At 43.5% G+C, this 19073-nt stretch overlaps 1 protein-coding gene across 10 annotated transcripts in view; it reads left to right on the top strand.

Annotated features, from left to right (window-relative positions):
- Positions 1-18866, top strand: part of SGMS1 (sphingomyelin synthase 1) — a 213205-nt gene extending 194339 nt beyond the window's left edge. For 9 of the 10 annotated variants that reach the window (XM_050959559.1, XM_050959563.1, XM_050959560.1 and 6 more), the window contains 3 exons: positions 10499-10652; positions 12259-12425; positions 17289-18866. In XM_050959559.1, coding sequence (XP_050815516.1) covers positions 10499-10652; positions 12259-12425; positions 17289-17468 — 501 coding nt within the window. In that variant the 3' untranslated portion in view covers positions 17469-18866. Of the gene's footprint in view, positions 1-10498; positions 10653-12258; positions 12426-14142; positions 14242-17288 lie in introns of all 10 variants that reach the window. The other variant, XR_007775152.1, reaches the window with a different exon arrangement.
- Positions 18867-19073: the final 207 nt, after the last annotated feature.

The raw sequence follows: 19073 nt of genomic DNA, 5'->3' as shown, positions 1-19073 counted from the left end.
CAAGAATAAGCTCTAAAATAAAGGAATATTAGTCTTCAGAAGACAAATGTATTCAGTAGTTACTGATGTAAGTAGTACACATTTTGCTCTAATTATTAAATAGTTACCGTGGTTATTTTAGGCCGTGAAACTCTTTAAAATTAGATTAAGATACAGCATGAAGAATTATCTGGTTACTACACTCATCCATTAGATCCTAGCTGGTTAATATACTAAGATGTTGGATCCTATGCTTCCAAGTAGTTTTGTAGGCATGCAATACAATCTTTTCTTTGAGTGACTAATGTGCCCCTGTTATGCTTGCAACAGAGTGTAAAAAATTCCATTACTTCCATTAGTGGCCTCTTTTGAATGAATGCAAATATCTGATCAGAGTCACTCTAGCAGGTGTGATCAGCCCAGGCAATATCTTATGAGCACTCCATAAAATAGTTAATGATCTTCGGGAAGAAGCAAAAATTTTTGTTTGGAGGGGGAGTAGAATCTTCACAAATAGATTTTTTTAAAAAAAATGTATTTGCCATCTGGTGTGTTCAGAAGGCAAAATTAGGAAAAAATTCTCCAGAAGTATCTTTGAGCCTAAATCATCCATTGTATGATAGTGTAAACATCAAGAGGAAGAGAGATAAACCCAGTCAGATATGTGGAAATCCACCTGGCCCTTCTACCTACTGTTTAAATTGTAGTAAACTAACGTGTGTGTGCGTTGTGGGCTACACTAGTTTCATTACGTTCAAAATGAAAAGTAGAAACTAATGTTCTGAAGCCTCTTAGATTTTACAGTCAAACTGCTTGTGGTTTGCTGGCAGTGAAAGGGAAGCAAAGTCCCAGGACAGATATGAGATATGGATACTCCAATGCATACATGTGTTCCAGGGAGCACAAGTGGATGGAGGTCAACAGTAGGAATCATGCAGAGAAGAAGGGGCTAACTGTAAAAGATGGCCATGGGTCATCTCTGTCCTTCTCATTGATAATCCCTTGTACTTGGGGTGGAAGACAGGGTTTCCACTCCAGTGAGCTAGCTGAAGCTTGAGGGAGATAGTAAGCCTCTGAAGAACCAGAGCTTCACCAGAGGTCAGAGGAGCCTGTACACTGTTTCTTGCTTCATAATGGGAGCAGGGAGGGACTGCAATGCTGAACCATAACTCCAAACTTAGACTTCCCACATAAAAGAAGAACACATCATACGCTTTCCCATTTATGTCTGCTATACATATAAATTATAGTGTTGCTGAAAAGGGTTAAGCGTTCAATTACAGTGTGAGTTGGATGAATTTGGTGAGTCTCTTGTGTGTCTGTATCCTTTGGAGAGGTGTGGAGTATGTTTAATGTTGTGACTGGAGGTTAAAGTTATAAACAAGTTTTCCAGAACTTGAAAGTTCTTTTGTTTTATGCATTTGTGTGGATATGTTTACCCATAGCAGTTTTAGCTGGTTTTTAATAAGCTTTTGTTTGTGGAAACAGTCTGAATGTGTCTAGTTTGTGGTAGTACTTCACAATCATCTTTCTATTATAAAAGTGGTTTTGAAAACAACGCTCTGCCACTCTTTTTTTTTAAGCTTCTTTCCTGTCTTTCACATCACACTTTTCCTTCATATTGTAGTTATTAATGTTTGGGTGATACCATTGTTCAGTTCTCATTACTTGTTTGTCCCTTGCTAACACTTTCTCTCCCTCCACCTATTTCTCCTTCCTTGCATTCGATGTATTGTCTCCTCCATTCCTTCAGTTATTATCTTTCCGTTTCTTACTCCTCTTCTCTCCAGTAATTTCGCTTCTTCCCAATCACTCTTTCTTCTTTTCTCTAATCAGTTTCCCCAGCCTCTCCACATAGTCACCTTATGCATCCTATTCATCCCAATGCATCTGAACACTTGTGATAGGCAGGAGAATTTTGCTCCAGCCATAGACCACTGGGTAAATTGCTCTTTCCCCGTCTTTGCTGCAGAGGGTTACTGGAAAAAAATGGGGTTTTCAGTCATTCTTCAGAGGAGTATAATGAACACAGGTTTTATCGTCCTTTTTTAGGGAGATGGCAAGGTATAGATAGTTCACAGATTGACTTTCCGCAGGAGACAGCTAAGGCACCAGCCTTCTGTTTTTTCTGCATTAGTGGGAATAGAGAACAGCAGCCAATAAGTGATGGTGTTTCCTGGTCTTCTGTGTGAGATCTGCTCTACCTTCTTGAACACTCGGCAGCCTGGTATAGGAGGCACTGAATTGTATTAAATCTGTGCCTAGGTAGCCTGGCTCGACAGCCGGAGGGAAATGGCCAGCCCACACAGTGAGCGAATGCGCAGTTGTCTGGCACTAAGTGAAAATATGACCAGTTTCCTATGTTCCTTGCTGATGTTTGAGCCAACTTGTGGAAATGATACAACAGAGCTGAAAATGGAGGCATTTATAATTTATGGAGGCATTTCCAGTACTGGATCCACTGGGCGGTAGCCATATGAGGGGTGGGTAATAATAGGGGAATATTGTTAACCAGAACTATAAAGCTTTACAGCTCTTCTTTATGCAGAAACCATTGTGTCAAATTTCAGATGTTATCAGACTACATTGAATGTTAAGGTGGTATTTACTGTTTGATCAAGTTCATTAAATTGGTCAATTCATCCAATTTACTATGGGTTTAATTTCTGTAGGAACAGCATTGTTACTAATTCATCTTAATTGTTTACAGTTTATCAGTATGAATTTAAAGGAAAATAGGGGGTTACCAGATGTAATGAAAACACCTAAAAATTGAAGTCTGTAGCTGGAATAATTTGATTTCTGTTTTAACATACTTATTTTTTGTGGAGGTGTTGGGCTTTAGAATATTTGTTAGATGAGATTTTTCAAAGAAAAGAGACATTGATATGTAAAGTACATTTTTGCAATCTGTGGCATTCAGTGTACAGGCTTTTATGGTGCTACAGGAAACGATTCCATGTTTTTATAGCTATTGTGTTTATATTCCATTGCTGTTAGGTGTTTGAATTTTTATTGTGAGTTTTGCTTTGCATTGGTCCATTATTCATTGGAAGAAGTAAGTAAGTTGCATGATAGCTCATATAGTAACGTAACCTGTTTTTTCTTTTTTCTCCACAAACACGACTGTTTGCCAGTAGAAACCAGTGTAGCTCCAAAAAAACCTGTATTCTAGGAACTGGATTTAGGCAAGACTATATGCATTTGATTAATCTGTCAGTTGCAGTTCTTCGAGTGCTTGCTCATATCGATTCCAATTAGGTGTGCGTGCGCCGTGTGCACATTGGTCAGAAGGTTTTTACCCTAGCAACACTCCGTGGGTCGGCAGGGTCACCCCCTGGAGTGGCGCAGGATATATACCCCTGCCAAGCCAACGGCCCTTCAGTTCCTTCTTACCGCCCGTGTCAGTCGTTGGAACAATGGAGTGCGGCTTAGCTGATCTCCACTTTCCTAGCCTACTTGTAGTTTCTTACTAATAGTTGTGTATATAGTTATAATCTGTATAATTGTAGTTAAATTTAGTCGTTTTCTATAATATAGTTAGTGTATATAGTTGCGAGGGATTCGGGGATTAGCCCCTTCCCCAATCCTGGTACCGGAGCTCATGCCCGGGTCACTGGGCTTCAAACCTTGCTTGGCCTGCCACAAACCGATGCCAATGGGAGATCCCCATGACGCCTGCCTTAAGTGCCTCGGGGAATCCCATCTCTCAGATAAGTGCCAGATCTGTAGGCCTTTAAACCGAGAACAAAGAAGGAGCGAGACTTTCGTCTCAAACAGCTCCTGATGGAGGCAGCTCTTACTCTGCCCCCCTCGGCACCGAGCGCTGAACAGTCTACATCAGGGAGAAGCGCTCTTTCGGCTCCGGATCGTCCCGGTACAGCCAAGGCCCCTTGGCACTGACCATCGCCGGCACCGATGTCTTCTCGGCACCGCTTGCTCTCCCCACAGGTTAAGAAGCATCATAAGACTCCTTCTGCTTCAGTGCTACCTGCACCACAGTCGGAGCACCCGCCTACGGCGGACCACCCGGCACCGACACCTGCCGCGGCACCGCCAGCTTCGGCACCGTCGATTCCAGTCCCGCAGGGGCTGTCGAGTCCTGTGCCTGAAAGCTCCCCGGCGCATGCCGTGGTCGAGCTCACTATTCCCCCCCACACACACCGGAGACCTTCTCCACGGCGAGGGAGTTAATGGCGCTGACGGAGTCTGCACTGCCTCAACCCCCGGCACCGCCGGTGCGGGTCATACAGTCAATTGGCAAGCCTGCCTTACTGAAACCACCCTCCGTCGGCCCCGCTGAGAGGCACCGTTCACGATCTTGGTCCCATCGGCACTCTCGGTCCTGTCGCCGCTCACAGTCCCGGCACCACTCTCCATCTCGGTACTAGTCGCACTCGCGGCACCGTTCACCGGCCCGTTCGCTGGCCCGGTACTCCCGGTACCGGTCCAGCTCCTTGCACTGTTCCCGGCACTGCGCCTCTCGCAGCCGCTCCTGGTGTCAAGCTTTGAGATCCCAGTCAACCTCCCGGTATCGGTACAGTCGCAGGTCCTGGTCTCATTCTCGGTACCGTTATGGCACCCGGCACCGCTCTCCGGAGCCGCACAGAGAGAGATCGTCTAGAGATGTGGCCTCTTCCCAGGGTTTCTCAGCTCCTCCTTGGCTGTTTGGACACACCTCAGTGTCATCTCACACGGACAGTGCTTCCTATGCACAGGACCATGACTCAGACCTGCCCAGCCGAGTCTTCCAGGAGATACAAGCTCAAGAAGAAGGGCCCCATCAGTGGTCGTTTTGGACACCTTGGGCGTATCATCAAGCCCAGGGTGTGCCCCCAGAGGTATCACGCTCCATGCCATCTGAACACCGGGTGCCAGAGGTGACTGTAAGCCGCCCCCCTCCTGCAGGTACGGATGAAGTGTCCATTCCACCAACAGACTCTCAGGTCCCACCTGAACCTAACACCGCCCAAGAACAAGAGCCCACGCAGGACCCTCTTGTACCTGGCCTCGCCTCTTCCTCCTCTCCAGATGAGGCAGTGGCGGGGACATCCTTCTGCGGCCCTCCCCCAATTGACCTGAGGGCCCATCAGGATCTTATGAGGCGGGTGGTCCAGAATTTGAATCTTCAAGTGGAGGAGGTCCTGAAGATAGAAGACCCTGTGGTGGATATTTTATCAGCTGACACCCCCACAAGAGTGGCCTTGCCCTTTATTCATACTATTCAGGCAAACGCCAATACCATCTGGCAATCTCCAGTCTGTATTCCACCCACAGCCAGGGGAGTTGAGCGAAAGTACATGATACCCTCTAAGAGGTACGAGTACCTGTACATGCCCCCTGCTCTCTGGTTGTCCAATCGGTCAACGAAAGGGAGCGATGTTGCCAGCAAGCTCCTGCTCCAAAGTCAAAGGAGGCTAGGCTCATGGACTTATTGGACTGTAAAGTATACTCTGCTGGAGTCCTCCAACTCAGGGTGGCAAACCAGCAAGCCCTGCGTAGTCGTTACAACTATAACACCTGGGCGGCGGTCGGAAAATTCACGGAGCTAGTTCCCCAAGACTCCCGTCAGGAGTTTGCTGCCCTTTTGGAGGAAGGAAAGAAGGTGGTAACAACCTCTCTCCAAACCTCACTGGATGCAGCCAACTTCGCAGCCAGGACTCTGGCTTCAGGAGTCGCCATGAGGAGAATATCATAGCTTCAGGTGTCAGGCCTCCCACCTGAGTTACAACAAACTATACAGGACTTGCCCTTCGAAGGCCAAGGCCTATTTTCTGAAAAGACTGATTCTAGGCTGCAAAGTCTAAAGGACAACAGAGTGATCATGCTCTCGCTCGGAATGCACACACCGGTGACTCAGTGCAGGTCCTTCCGTCTCCAGCCTCACTGCCCTTACCCCCGCCTAGACCTTGCAGAACTTCGGCAGAAGGCGTGGCCGAGGCAATCGCAGAAGGCAGTCTGGACCCCAAGGGGGTCAAAATCAGAGTCCCCCTAAACCACCCGCGGGACCCAAACCAAACTTTTGAAGGGACGCCCGAGGACGGCATACCAGTTATTTCCCAGGATCCTCTTCCTCCTTTTTGTAACCGCCTCTCCTATTTCCTCCCTGTGTGGACCTAACTAACTTCGGATTGTCGGGTACTACGCACGGTCGAATCGGGATACCACCTCCAGTTTATTTTGCCCGCCGCTCCCACCCCCCATCCTCGTTCCTCTTCAGGGACCCCTCTCACGAGCAATTCCCGTTGCAAGAGGTGCAGACGCTCCTTGCCATGGGCGCTATAGAGGAGGTACCGAAAGACTCGTTGAGTAAGGGATTTTATTCCCGCTATTTCTTAGTCCTCAATGCAAAGGGTGGTCTAAGACCTATCCTAGACCTGCGAGGACTCAACAAATTCATGATAAAGTTGAAGTTCTGCATGGTATCCCTGGGGACCATCACCCCGTCCTTGAATCCCGGAGACTGATATGCCACCCTCGATATGAAGGATGCCTATTTTCACATCGCTATTTACCCACCACACAGGTGGTACCTCCGTTTTGTGGTCAACCGTCGACATTTTCAATTTACGGTCCTTCTGTTTGGCCTTTCTACAGCCCCACGAGTATTCACAAAATGCATGGCTGTAGTCGCTGTCTCCCTCCGTCATCGTCAGATACACGTCTTCCTGTATCTCGATGACTGGCTCATTCGAGGGACCTCCAAGGCCCAAGTCACCTGTCATGTGGGCATCATCAAGAACCTATTCAGGCAATTAGGCCTGATGATCAATATAGAGAAGTCCACTCTGGTTCCCACACAGAGAATAGACTTCATTGGGGCCATCCTGGACTCCAATCTCGCCAGAGCCTGCTTGCCACAGCCTCGGTTTCAGGCAATGGGATCAATTATCCAAAGCCTACTGAACTTCCCAACGACTTCGGCTCACACTTGTCTCACACTCTTGGGTCACATGGCAGCCTGCACGTTCGTGACCAAATACGCCAGACTACGTCTCCATCCCCTTCAAACTTGGCTCACCTCAGTATACCAGCCGGGCAGAGACAGCGTAGACATGATCCTCGCGATCCCCTCGAGCATCCTAGACTCCCTGGCCTGGTAGCTAACGCCCAACCTGGTCTGTGCAGGGATGCCTTTCCACCCACCTCAACCTTCAATGGCCCTGACAACGGACGCGTCATCCCTGGGTTGGGGAGCCCACCTAGGGAATCTCTGCATTCAAGGCCTTTGTTCAGCTCAGGAACTGTCCTTGCACATCAATGTTCGGGAGCTGAGAGCAGTCCGCCTTGCATGCCAGGCATTTCGAGAGCATATACAAGGTCATTGTGTCTCAGTGCTCACAGACAACACAACGGCCATGTTTTACATAAACAAGCAGGGCGGAGCATGTTCCCCCCATCCTTTGTCAGGAAGCTATTCAGCTTTGGGACTTTTGCATAGCCCACTCGATCGACCTGGTAGCGTCTTTTCTCCCAGGGATTCAGAACACTCTGTGGCAGATCACCTCAGTAGATCCTTCCTGTCTCACAAGTGGTCGATTCGTCCGGACGTTATCCATTCTGTTTTTCGGAAGTGGGGTTCTCCCCGCATAGACCTCTTCGCCTCCCGCAAGAACAGGAAATGCCTGGAGTTCTGCTCTGCTCCTTCCAGGGTCTCTCCCTGGGCTCCCTCTCAGACGCATTTCTGATGCCGTGGATGAGCCATCTACTTTATGCCTTTCCACCGTTCCCGCTGGTTCACAGGGTCCTGCTCAAGCTCCGCAGAGACAGGGCCCATCTGATCATGATCGCTCCAGCGTGGCCGAGGCAACACTGGTACACCATGTTGCTTGACCTGTTGGTGGCCAACCCAATTCCCCTACCTCTTTGCCTGGATCTCATAACTCAGGACCACGGCAGACTTCACCACCCAGACCTGCAGTCTCTTCACCTCACAGCATGGTTGCTGCGTGGTTAAGTCAGTCCAAGTTACGTTGCTCTGCCTCGGTACAACAAGTACTCTTGGGTAGTAGGAAACCTTCCACTAGGTTAACATATCTGGCCAAGTGGAAACGTTTCTCCTGCTGGTGTGGCCAACGTAATGTTGTTCCCACTGAGGTACCAGTTCATACCATCTTGGACTACCTCTGGTCCCTAAAACAACACGGCCTAGCGGTTTCATCAATAAAGGTGCACTTGGCGGCCATCTCTGCCTTCCACCCATGGGAGAACGGCTGCTCGGTCTTCTCTCACCCCATGGTTTTGAGGTTCCTCAAGGGCTTGGAACGTTTATACCCACAGGTCCGCCGCCTCACCCCAACCTGGGACCTCAACCTTATTCTAGCCAAACTTATGGCTGCTCCCTTTGTGCCGCTGGCAACCTGCTCGCTGCTGTACCTGTTCTGGAAGACAGCGTTCCTCGTAGCCATTACATTGGCAAGACGAGTCTCCAGGCTTCAGGCTCTTACGGTGGACCCCCCGTATACAGTGTTTCACAAGGACAAGGTACAGCTGCGACCACATCCGGCCTTCCTCCCTAAAGTGGTATCGGCCTTCCATATCAATCAAGATTTCTTACTTCCAGACTTCTTCCCGAAGCCACACTCATCACACCGAGAGCAGCAACTGCACTCCCTAGATGTCCGTAGAACTCTCACATTTTATATAGCGCGAACAAAGCCCTTTTAGAAAACACTCCAACTCTTCGTCGCGGTGGCAGATTGTATGAAGGGCATACCTGTTTCCTCCCAGACGATCTCATCTTGGGTGACGTCATGCATCTGCACCTGCTATGACTTGGCTCATGTTCCAATGAGCCACCTTACCACACATTCTACCAGGGCTCAGGCTTCATCTGCTGCCTTCCTGGCTCATGTACTCATCCAGGAAATCTGTCGTGCAGCTACCTGGTCCTCGATCCACACCTTCGCGTCACATTACGCATTGGTACAACAATCCAGAGATGACTCGGCATTTGGCTCAGCAGTTCTACATTCTGCGACATCTCACTCTGACCCCACCGCCTAAGTAGGGCTTGGGAGTCACCTAATTGGAATCAATATGAGCAAGCACTCGAAGAAGAAAAGACGGTTTCTCACCTTTGTAACTGTTGTTCTTCGAGATGTGTTGCTCATATCTATTCCAAACCCGCCCTCCTTACCCTCTGTCGGAGTAGCCTGCAAGAAGGAACTGAAGGGCCCGTTGGCTTGGCAGGGGTATATAGCCGGCGCCATAACGGCACCACAAGAGGGGGCGACCCTGCTGACCCACCAAGTGTTGCTAGGGTAAAAATCTTCCTACGAACGTGCACGCAGCACACGCACATCTAATTGGAATGGATATGAGCAACACATCTCGAAGAACAACAGTTACGAAGGTGAGTAACCGTCTTTTCTGTATTTTGACTGCCTGACCTTAGCTTCAGGGTTTTGTCTCATTCTTAGAAAAAACACTAAGTTTGGAAGACATTTTACTATTGCTGTACAAATTATTTGCCTGGTTGACTTAATTCCTTTGCCATTTATCTGTGAGAAAGAGTGACCACTTCACTATTTTCTGGAGATGTAGCTGTAAAGGAGATAGAAAAGCTGTTTTGCTAGCAGTTTTCCTGCTTTCCCAGGATTCCACAATATATTTACGGGGCTTACAAAGCATTCTCAGCTATAGCGGTGTAGCTCCCATTGAGAAAACTAAACAATTACATGAATTTAAAGTTCCCATTAGAATAATTTTTCCTTACGGTTGTGAACAATATTGAACGTTGCTAGCAAAACATCTGCAGAAGAATGTCTTAAATGGCAGCACTTATAAATATTTATGAATACCAGAGAAAATGGTTTCATCTTACTTATTTTAGTGTTACCATAACTGATAGCACTCTAAAATCATGGCGTATTAATTGCTAGATGGCAGTACCTATGGAGTTATTGCTTTGATCCAGTATAACACCTAAAAGATATGTCATGTTGATTATTTTAATTGAAAGTGAATGAGTTAAGGTCTGACTATTTGTTAGTTTCCTTTTCTCTCCAAACCATTAGCTATTTGCAGAGAAAGGGGAAGTCCCTGACAGTTGGTTTTCTTTGGGAAGTCTCCATAATTTTGGTTTCATTTTTTAGACAATATAAATCTATTTAATTAGAGTAACATGGCATACGTTTTCATCCCAGTAGTGTTTTCTGTATGTTGTAATCCCAAAACAATTCCTTTATTTTTTCACCATTTTTATGTATTTTTGTCTTAAAGTCTCATTGTTATGCCCCAAAGATATTTGGCAGTACTCTTTGGAACCAATTGTTTTTTTGTTCTAATTAAATAACTTGTGTAAAGTTACCAAGATAAAGGGTTTAATCACATAAATTAGTAAGCATCTTCAAGTCCTATTAGCGTCAATGGGAGTCAGGCCTGTTCAGCATTGTATTGGAGATTCTTGACACCTTGTAGGGTAATGCCGTCTCTCATAATCCTGTGTTAACCTTTCATACCTTTAATGCAGTATGAGATAACCTTGGTTAAATATGTTCTTCTCTTCTTCCACCAGCTCTTTGGAGATTGGGAATCTCACCTGAGGAGGATAATGAAATTGCTTGCTGGAGGGGGGTTATCTATCACAGGATCCCACAACATGTGTGGTGACTATCTCTACAGCGGCCACACAGTCATGTTAACACTTACATATTTATTTATCAAAGAGTGTAAGTTCATTACAATGTTTATGGAATTTAATTTTATATATAATGTTTAAAGAATGTTCACTGTCTGGATCCATTAAATAATGAGAGTGAAAAACCCAGCTTGTTCAAGTCTATTCAGTAATGTAAGTCAATAATATGTGCTTTACTGAATATGAAAACAAGTGAAAATGGAATAAAACACTACTGTATGATTTATACTTGGATTATTCATTCTTATTAAAGTATATTTTGACTAGAACATGATATAAAACATACTTCTCACTCACTGAATATAGTGCCTTGGATCCAAGTATTTCAATAGTTTTAAAACACAAGTCTCACAATACATCAATTTAGTAGGTAAATATCAGCATACATGTTTTGCAGAATGGGAAATGTGGCACAAATAAACCCTATGTGACTTTCCCAAAGATACTGGAAGTTGTGTGCATACAACTGAAGGGATGATCAGGCCCAAAAGTGTGCGTGTACACATGCACAAAATGGCAGGGAAGAGGATATAGGAAAAAAGGAATTACAGTAGCCATGTAGTATGTATAATTACAATCTCACAGTACTTCATAAATGCTTCCGTTTTTATAGACTAAGATAAACTAGCCAAACAGTCACAGATATAATTTTTTGAGGATTCAATTAGCCTTTCCTTTTTTTAGTATCTGACTGTTGTCAGTTGGCATGCATGTTGCTCTCTCTGTATGCTATCCCAGCCCTGCAAAGAGAGTTGGTTCAGCAGACGTTGAAGAAAAACCACATGCACTGTTCAGTGACAAAGATATTCGGCCAGGTTAATTGCTCTCAAGGCACAGTACTAGTGCCTTGGCTCTGTGGTTACAAATACGCAAACACGAATGCCCAGTGGAAAGGAGTGGCAGTCAGCAGCCAGAGTCTGCTGTCCCCTAGGCCACATAAAGGGTTAAGGCGAAGTACCCTGACATTTGTAGACTAGCAATTTGTGTACCACCTTATGTGTTTCATGACATCTGCTTGTTACCTCCCCTTGTATCTTATTCCAGGCATCTCGGCAAAACATCCCTATTTATCACTTTTGTCAAACCCTCTAATCTGGTGTCAGGATGATCCTGAGCTAATTTTTTAGTGTGTGTCTACCCAGTGTCTATTGTTTCTTAGGAACCTGTTTTAGCAACACTAGCAATACTTTTGCTAAAGTCATGTATCAGACAGTAAACTTGTAGCATCTGCTGTAATACATGGCTTGACTTTGGTTCATGTCATGCCTTAATTTTGATGACTGTGGTTCAGGCATCAGATCATACACCAGTGTGTGTGTCTCTCCCCCCCCACCCCCCCACACACACACCTATGAATATATTTTAAAAAAAATTCTGATTACTTTTCAAATTGAGAAGTAAACATTAATTATTTTGTTATTTTGCAATCAGATCATTCCTGTCCCAAACCTTAGGGTAATGTAATGACAGCCATTACAGTAAGTCTTACTGTGCAATTCACGTGCCTAGTTGTTGTCTATCAAGCTCCTGTTTCTAATTATAAATTACTGGCTTCCAGAGTAATAACATTACTTAAAACACTAATTTATCAACACTCTTTTATGTGATTAAATAGTGATTATTTTTCTTGCTTTCAGATTCACCTCGGCGACTTTGGTGGTACCATTGGATTTGTTGGGCTCTTAGCATAGTTGGGATGTTCTGTATTCTCTTGGCGCATGACCACTACACTGTGGATGTGGTGGTGGCTTACTACATCACTACAAGACTTTTTTGGTGGTATCACACAATGGCCAATCAGCAAGTGAGTTTTCCCCCAAATATTTTGTTCTCCTTGGCTCTTCATCTCCTTATTTAGAACGTCAATGGATGAATTATGATATGTTGTTTTGAGACTTTTAATCAGGAAATATGAATGGATTCTTCTTCCCTCACATTGTGCCTTATGGGAGAGAACAGAAGACAAACCTCAAGAATTCCTAAAATCCAAACTTGTACAGAACACTTAAAATAAAAAACTACAGAACTTCTAGTGATGGCAGAGACGCATGGCAGGTTTATTCTTCCCTACCAGTGGGGCTCCATCACTCTTATCTTGATTACCAAAAATGTAGGAAAGCCTGCCCCCAAACAAGTAGTCTGCCTTCATTTTTTACTTAATTTTCACTTTTGAAGGATGTGTGGTTTTGAGTTTTGGACAATGTGAAGAAAGCAAAATTGTTCACTCTTTATGGTATTAGCACAACTCATAATTTAATGGGGGTTGTAGAGGGGCAAAGCTTTTCTTGATCTCTAGATGTTCTGTAGCCTGCTTATGCACTTTTAGCCATTTTAAAAATGTCTGCCACCATTACTTTTGATGGGACTGAAGCCAGGCTGCTCTGAGTAAAAAGAGCCTTTGTCTTAAAGCGTCTGCAAGTGGAAGTGAAGTTGCACCTAGTAAAGATGGCTGCCCTTTTCCCATTGAAAATAATGGGACAGAAGCCAGGCTGCCCTCATTCTTCATGTGTGGTCCAGACAGGAGATAGTGGAGTTTACGTTAGGGTGTAGTGATATGAAGAATAAAAGAGGGCTGGCAGGAAGGAGACAGAAATATGAAACACAAAAAGAAAGAAATAACAGAAATGTGGGACGAAGCAGAGAGGGATATGGAGTGGGTAGAGAAATTTTGATTTTTTACAACTCTAATGCTCAAAAATCAGGAGACAGACCTAAATGATTTATTTTTGTTTTAAAATCTCATTATTTTAATGCTACTGTCATGTGTTTGAGGGTCTTGTAGAGTTAAACCGATAGCAATACTGACTGACTTATTTTAAATTTAGTCTGCCAAGGCTCAGTAATGTAGAGTCCTGGTTTAAATGGAAAAGCCATTGACTGACTTCAGACTTGGGCAAAAATTTAGTGCCTATTTTTACTCAAAACTATTTGCTGATCCTCATAAAATCTAAGATAGGAATGGAGTCTCTTTTGATCTAAGAGAATGGGTCAGTGTAAAAGTATTATATGTGGAATATTGAGATCCTGATTATGTATCCTTTTAACACATTCTCTCCTTATATGCCTGCTATGGCTCCAGTTCACAATAGCACTTGAGCGCATGCTTATTCAGGGCCTACACGCAGTGCTTAAGTATGAATGTTCTGTGAATCATCAATGTTCCATCATTTCTAGTATATACCCAAAGCTTCTAACTAGGGGGAAATATATATAGTTTGAAAAGAAAGCTGCTAGATCTTGGTTTATGACGTGAAAAGATGGCAGTATATGGTCTTGACAATTAATGCCAGCAGCAAAATTGTTTTAAGTTGATAATATAAAAAGTAATGCAATCTTAAGGCATTACAATACTTTTTAGATTGTAGTACAAACCTGGTACTGATAGGTTTCACTTCAGTAGTTTACAGTTGCAAAATGCATTGATTCATTTTTCTGGGAGCAGTAAACCTAACTTAAATCGCAGTGGTGGAAATTACACCACAAAAGTCTTGTTATGGGAAATGCTTTACTTTGTTTCACAGAAAAACATTGGTTATCCTGTCGTCCAGTTTTCACAGTGATGATATATCTGCATATATTGGTTCTGGGAATCATTAAGTGTGCTTGGGAATAGACTAAAGGTAATCCATTAAATCCTGTGTGTGACGATACCAACTGGCATGGCCCTGACAGGGTGGTTCTTTTGTGGTGGAAGACTTATATAGTAGCGATGGTTGTGGGCTATTGAGTTTACATTGAGCTGAGGAGTATATCATTCTCTAAATGTCCTTTTCACTCTGTCTTGAGAGTTCTTGCTCGGCATCCAGCTGCAGCAACTATGATACTTCATTAGCCATTTCAGGTTGATTGAATAGCAGTGCTGTTCAGTTTGGGAATATGGAGGCCCAGGATTGACTTCAGAGGACTTGGGTCCTTCAGTCCTTTTCATGAAGAGTAGGAGAACACTAGATAGGAAGGGATAATCTCTGTGGTGTAGACCAGGTGTGTGATATTAGTTCTGTAGTCTTGTCAGGAACAGGGCCGGCTCTACTGTTTTTGCCACCCCAAGCAGCGTGCCGAATTGCCACCGTGGACGGTGGGGGCAGTCTGTGTGCCATTAGGACGGCACGCTTATTTCCGCAGTGGCGGCAATTCGGCAGCAGCTTTTGTCTTCAGCCAGAAGACAGAAGCTGTGCTGCCACGGACAGCTGAACATAGAAGCTGCCGCCGAATTGCCGCTGCCTGTTCCGTGGTGGCAGCAATTCAGCGGCAGTTTCTGTTATCAGCCGGAAGACAGAAGGTACGCTGCCGCGGACAGCTGAACATAGAAGCTGCCGCCAAATTACCATCACCATGGAAACGCATGTGCCACCCTAACAGCACATGGACTGCCCCCACCGTCCACGGCTGCAATTTGGCTCGCTGCTTGGGGTGGCAAAAACAGTAGAGCCGGCCCTGTTCCTGACAAGACTACAGAACTAATATCACACACCTGGTCTACACCATAGAGATTATCTCTTCCTATCTAGTGTTCTTCTACCCTTCATGAAAAGGACTAAAGGACCCAAGTCCTCTGAAGTCAATCCTGGGCCTCCATATTCCCAAACTGTACAGCACTGCTATTCAATCAACCTGAATAGCTAAAACACACGGACTGCCGCCCCTTGCAGATTGCCGCCCCAAGTACCTGCTTGGAATGCTGGTGCCTGGAGCCGGCCCTGGTCAGGAATCTTATCCCAGAAGCACAATACAACAGGTCTACGTTAGTTAATTCTATATAACACCAGGTAAATTGGTAATATGATTATTGTCATCCATAATCATGGATTATACCTCTATTTTTACTGTATTACTGAGACCTGGGGGGAGGGATAGCTCAATGGTTTGAGCATTGGGCTGCTAAACCCAGGGTTGTGAGTTCAGTTCCTGAGGGGTCACCTAAGGATCTGGGGCAAAATCAGTACTTGGTTCTGCTAGTGAAGGCAGGGGGCTGGGCTTGATGACCTTTCAGGGTCCCTTCTAGTTCTATGAGATAGGTATATCTCCATATACACCTCTACCTCGATATAACACTGTCCTTGGGGGCCAAAAAATCTTACCACATTATAGGTGAAACTGTGTTGTATTGAACTTGCTTTGATCCACTGGAGTGTGCAGCCCAGTCCCCCCAAGCACTGCTTTACCGCATTATATCCAAATTTGTTATATTGAGGTAGCAGTGTATTTATTTATTTATATTACAGTATATCATCATTATTTTCTCGTGTCTGGTATGTGGTTCAGCGTTAGCCCATATGCAATTTGGAAATTAGCACAGCTGTGCTGGCTGCATCTGCTGTAGATAAAGGTCTCCCATTTCTAACCTGGATTCACTGGAATGGGTCTATCTTGTCTATGAGCCTAGAGATAGAATGAAAATTAAACGTTGTTATATGGGCCACTTGCTTATGTTTCCTACTTAAGCTAATATGGTGCTTGCCCATACAACATGATTGCTGCCTCAGTGTCTGTCCAAAAGTTGACCTGGTTGAACTATAGCTGGCTTAAGTTGACCCAAGACAAGAGTCAAGAGGTGTTTGAGGATTAGGGAAGGCAAAAAGAGGTTATGGCAACGTTTGTTAGCTCCTTTAACTGTATTGGGGTGTGTCTTTCTTTTGTTACTGAAGACATGTCTATACTGCCCCACAGTTCAGCCTGAGGAGTGATTAGCAGCACACACCAAAGTACTGCACTGTTAACTCCCCCATGTGAATGCCTTAGTCACAAATGTAAAGGTCCCGAGTTCTCACTGATGCAACATTAGCATTATCTCAGGACCTTTAATTTTGTTCCCACAGATTCTATCAGGGGAGCACTGATACCACCCATTAGTCCAAACTGGGGGGCAGTGTAGACATGCCCTGAAGTTGGCAACCCTAGATTGTGTTGATTCCCAGATGATTCCAGAAGCCAAGTGTGTCTTTTGCCAGTTTGTAACTTTTTTCCCCTTCAGGTATGAATCTCTCCAGAGTCATTCATGCTTCAATAACCGCCAGACTGGGTTACTGAAAAGCTAAGGGTTAACCACGCAGAAACTTTATCTACTTCATTGCTTGAACACCAAATTATTTACTCATGTTTCACACAAGAAACATGCCTGTGCTCCATAAAACTTGCTTGCGTTATACATGGTACTGTTACAGATGTTTCTTTTAATCTGGAAAGTTCTTTATAGTTTGGATCTTCCAGCTGTCTATAAAAATTTTCTCACCTAGGACAACTCCTTGACAGGTGCGACTTGCTGTTCCTATGTAACCAACAACCCCTAGAGGACAGAGAGTTCTCATAGGGCTCCTAAATCCATAACTTGCTTACTCACTTGGCGAATAGAGCTGCACTTTGACTGTTAGGACGTGTTCTGTTTATTCAGACTTTCATGGAAGGAAGGAAGGAGAGTTTTTGGGGGGCAGTGGATAGGATGAACGTGAAAAATAATTATTTTTATCCAGCTGAAGTTTTGTCAAGGTAGGTTGGTTTTGATATGTGTTCATATTGTTAATGTAAATGTAGAGATAGAAGGCAGGTACTATGTAAATTGAAACAGTAAATTTGTGAAGAATTGCAGAAGATGGTGGCAGACAGTGCTCATTAAAGTAACGAAATTGCTGTGCTTGTTTGTAATTATTTTTTCCTAATTATCTTTGTGCAGGTGCTAAAAGAAGCTTCCCAAACTAACCTCCTTGCACGGGTGTGGTGGTACAGGCCCTTCCAGTACTTTGAAAAGAATGTTCAAGGAATTGTACCTCGCTCTTACCATTGGCCCTTCCCCTGGCCGATGCTGCATCTCGGTAGACAAGCTAAATACAGAAAATTGGTGAATGACACATAACAGCTGTTAAAAGTAGGGGGAAAGGAACTGTCCAAAGTGCTCAGAACTCCATGAGAGAAGATGCCATAAAAAAGTGAACTCCTCCGTAATCTTTTAACCATTTCCTTGACTTAACCAATTCAGTTACCTGGAAAGCACTGTGATCTTTTTTTCTCTCCAAAGGATCTGCGTTGGACAACAATAAAGAAAATTTAACTTATCATGCACTGTATACATTTCTTGTTAATAGATTTGGGATTTACATTACCCATCACCATGTTCCATTGTATATGATGCGACAGCATAAATGAAAACTTTTATATCATATGTTCCGGTCTTTCCAGTCACATCTGGGAATAAAACGTATTATTTTCTTGGGAAAACATACTTTTCATATCTCTTGCCCCAAAGATTGGGCTGTAAGCCATTTTCTAGCAAATGTCTATATGAAGGTTTCTAAATACCTGACGGGGGAAAAATTAAAACTCTTTCTACCTGTTACACCAATATTACAAATAAAATGATAAGAGACAGAAAGGTTTAGTAACTTTTGATTTTGTAAAATCTGCAGTGACAGTGTCAAAACGTGCAAAAAAAATAGTATTCTGTTGTAAAGTGATTTTCTAAGTATTTCCTAACTTTATTTTTCAAAATATGTATGAAAATGAAATTTAAAAAGATTTTTACATGTCAGAGAAAAGAGAGTTAAAATAAAAAATGCTTCTTGGAAGAGAGAGATTTGTCTATGTTTCTAGTGCCTTTCTTGTCTTGATTGTGTGGTCAGTAGGCAGTCTTAGATGTTCTTATTTAAAATAAAATATTCCATGAAAACACAAATATATGTACTGTATACATTAATAAATTTTACATTTATAACTAAATTAAACTGGAAATTTACTTAGTGTTGAAATTGCTATTAGTAGGGAAAAAACAAATCAAAGGCTCAGATCTTGTTCACACATTGTGGGCAGATCATAGTAAAATGCAAGATTTAAATTGATTTTATTATCTATTCCGTAACTGGATTTTAACTGTCAAGACAACAGCCATGGATTCACTTTTTCAGGAGTTTTACAGATGATAACTGACTTCAAATTGAATAGTTTCTCCATCCTTTAATGAAAATGTTGTTGAAAAACAACAAAAATAATCTATTTCTTTAAAATATATTTGTGCAGAAGCTGCATGTACCTCTAAGTTTCACTCCTACCATACATACTGTATGTTTGGGGAAGTATTCTATGATATCCTTGCCAATGTGCAGAACAAAATAGATTTTTAAGAATGAAGAAGATATCCATTCTGTATTTTATGTGAAGCAGAGTTATCTTCTATAGGGTTATTGTGTATTCACAAGGTGATATTTGTATTGTAAAACAATAATGGTGAAGGAAAATAAAGAGACTTTTAAAAAATGTATTTTCTATTAGCTTTTCAATATGTCTTAAATTTAATGGTAGGTTTACATTCCAGAGCCTTGTCTTTACTTTTCTGTGTTTTATTGAATGGACTCAGAATTGGACTTTATGGAAACAGCATTCATTTTTAGCCAGTGTTCACATTTTACAAGTCAGTGCATTAATGCTATGGAATAGTAGTAATATTTAAAGGTCTGGTAATAGGTCT

The sequence above is a fragment of the Gopherus flavomarginatus genome, chromosome 6 (genome assembly GCF_025201925.1).
Source record: "Gopherus flavomarginatus isolate rGopFla2 chromosome 6, rGopFla2.mat.asm, whole genome shotgun sequence".
Lineage (NCBI taxonomy): Eukaryota > Metazoa > Chordata > Testudines > Testudinidae > Gopherus > Gopherus flavomarginatus.
The sequence above is the reverse complement of the archived record's forward strand: the minus strand, read 5'-3'. Positions and strand labels throughout refer to the sequence as shown.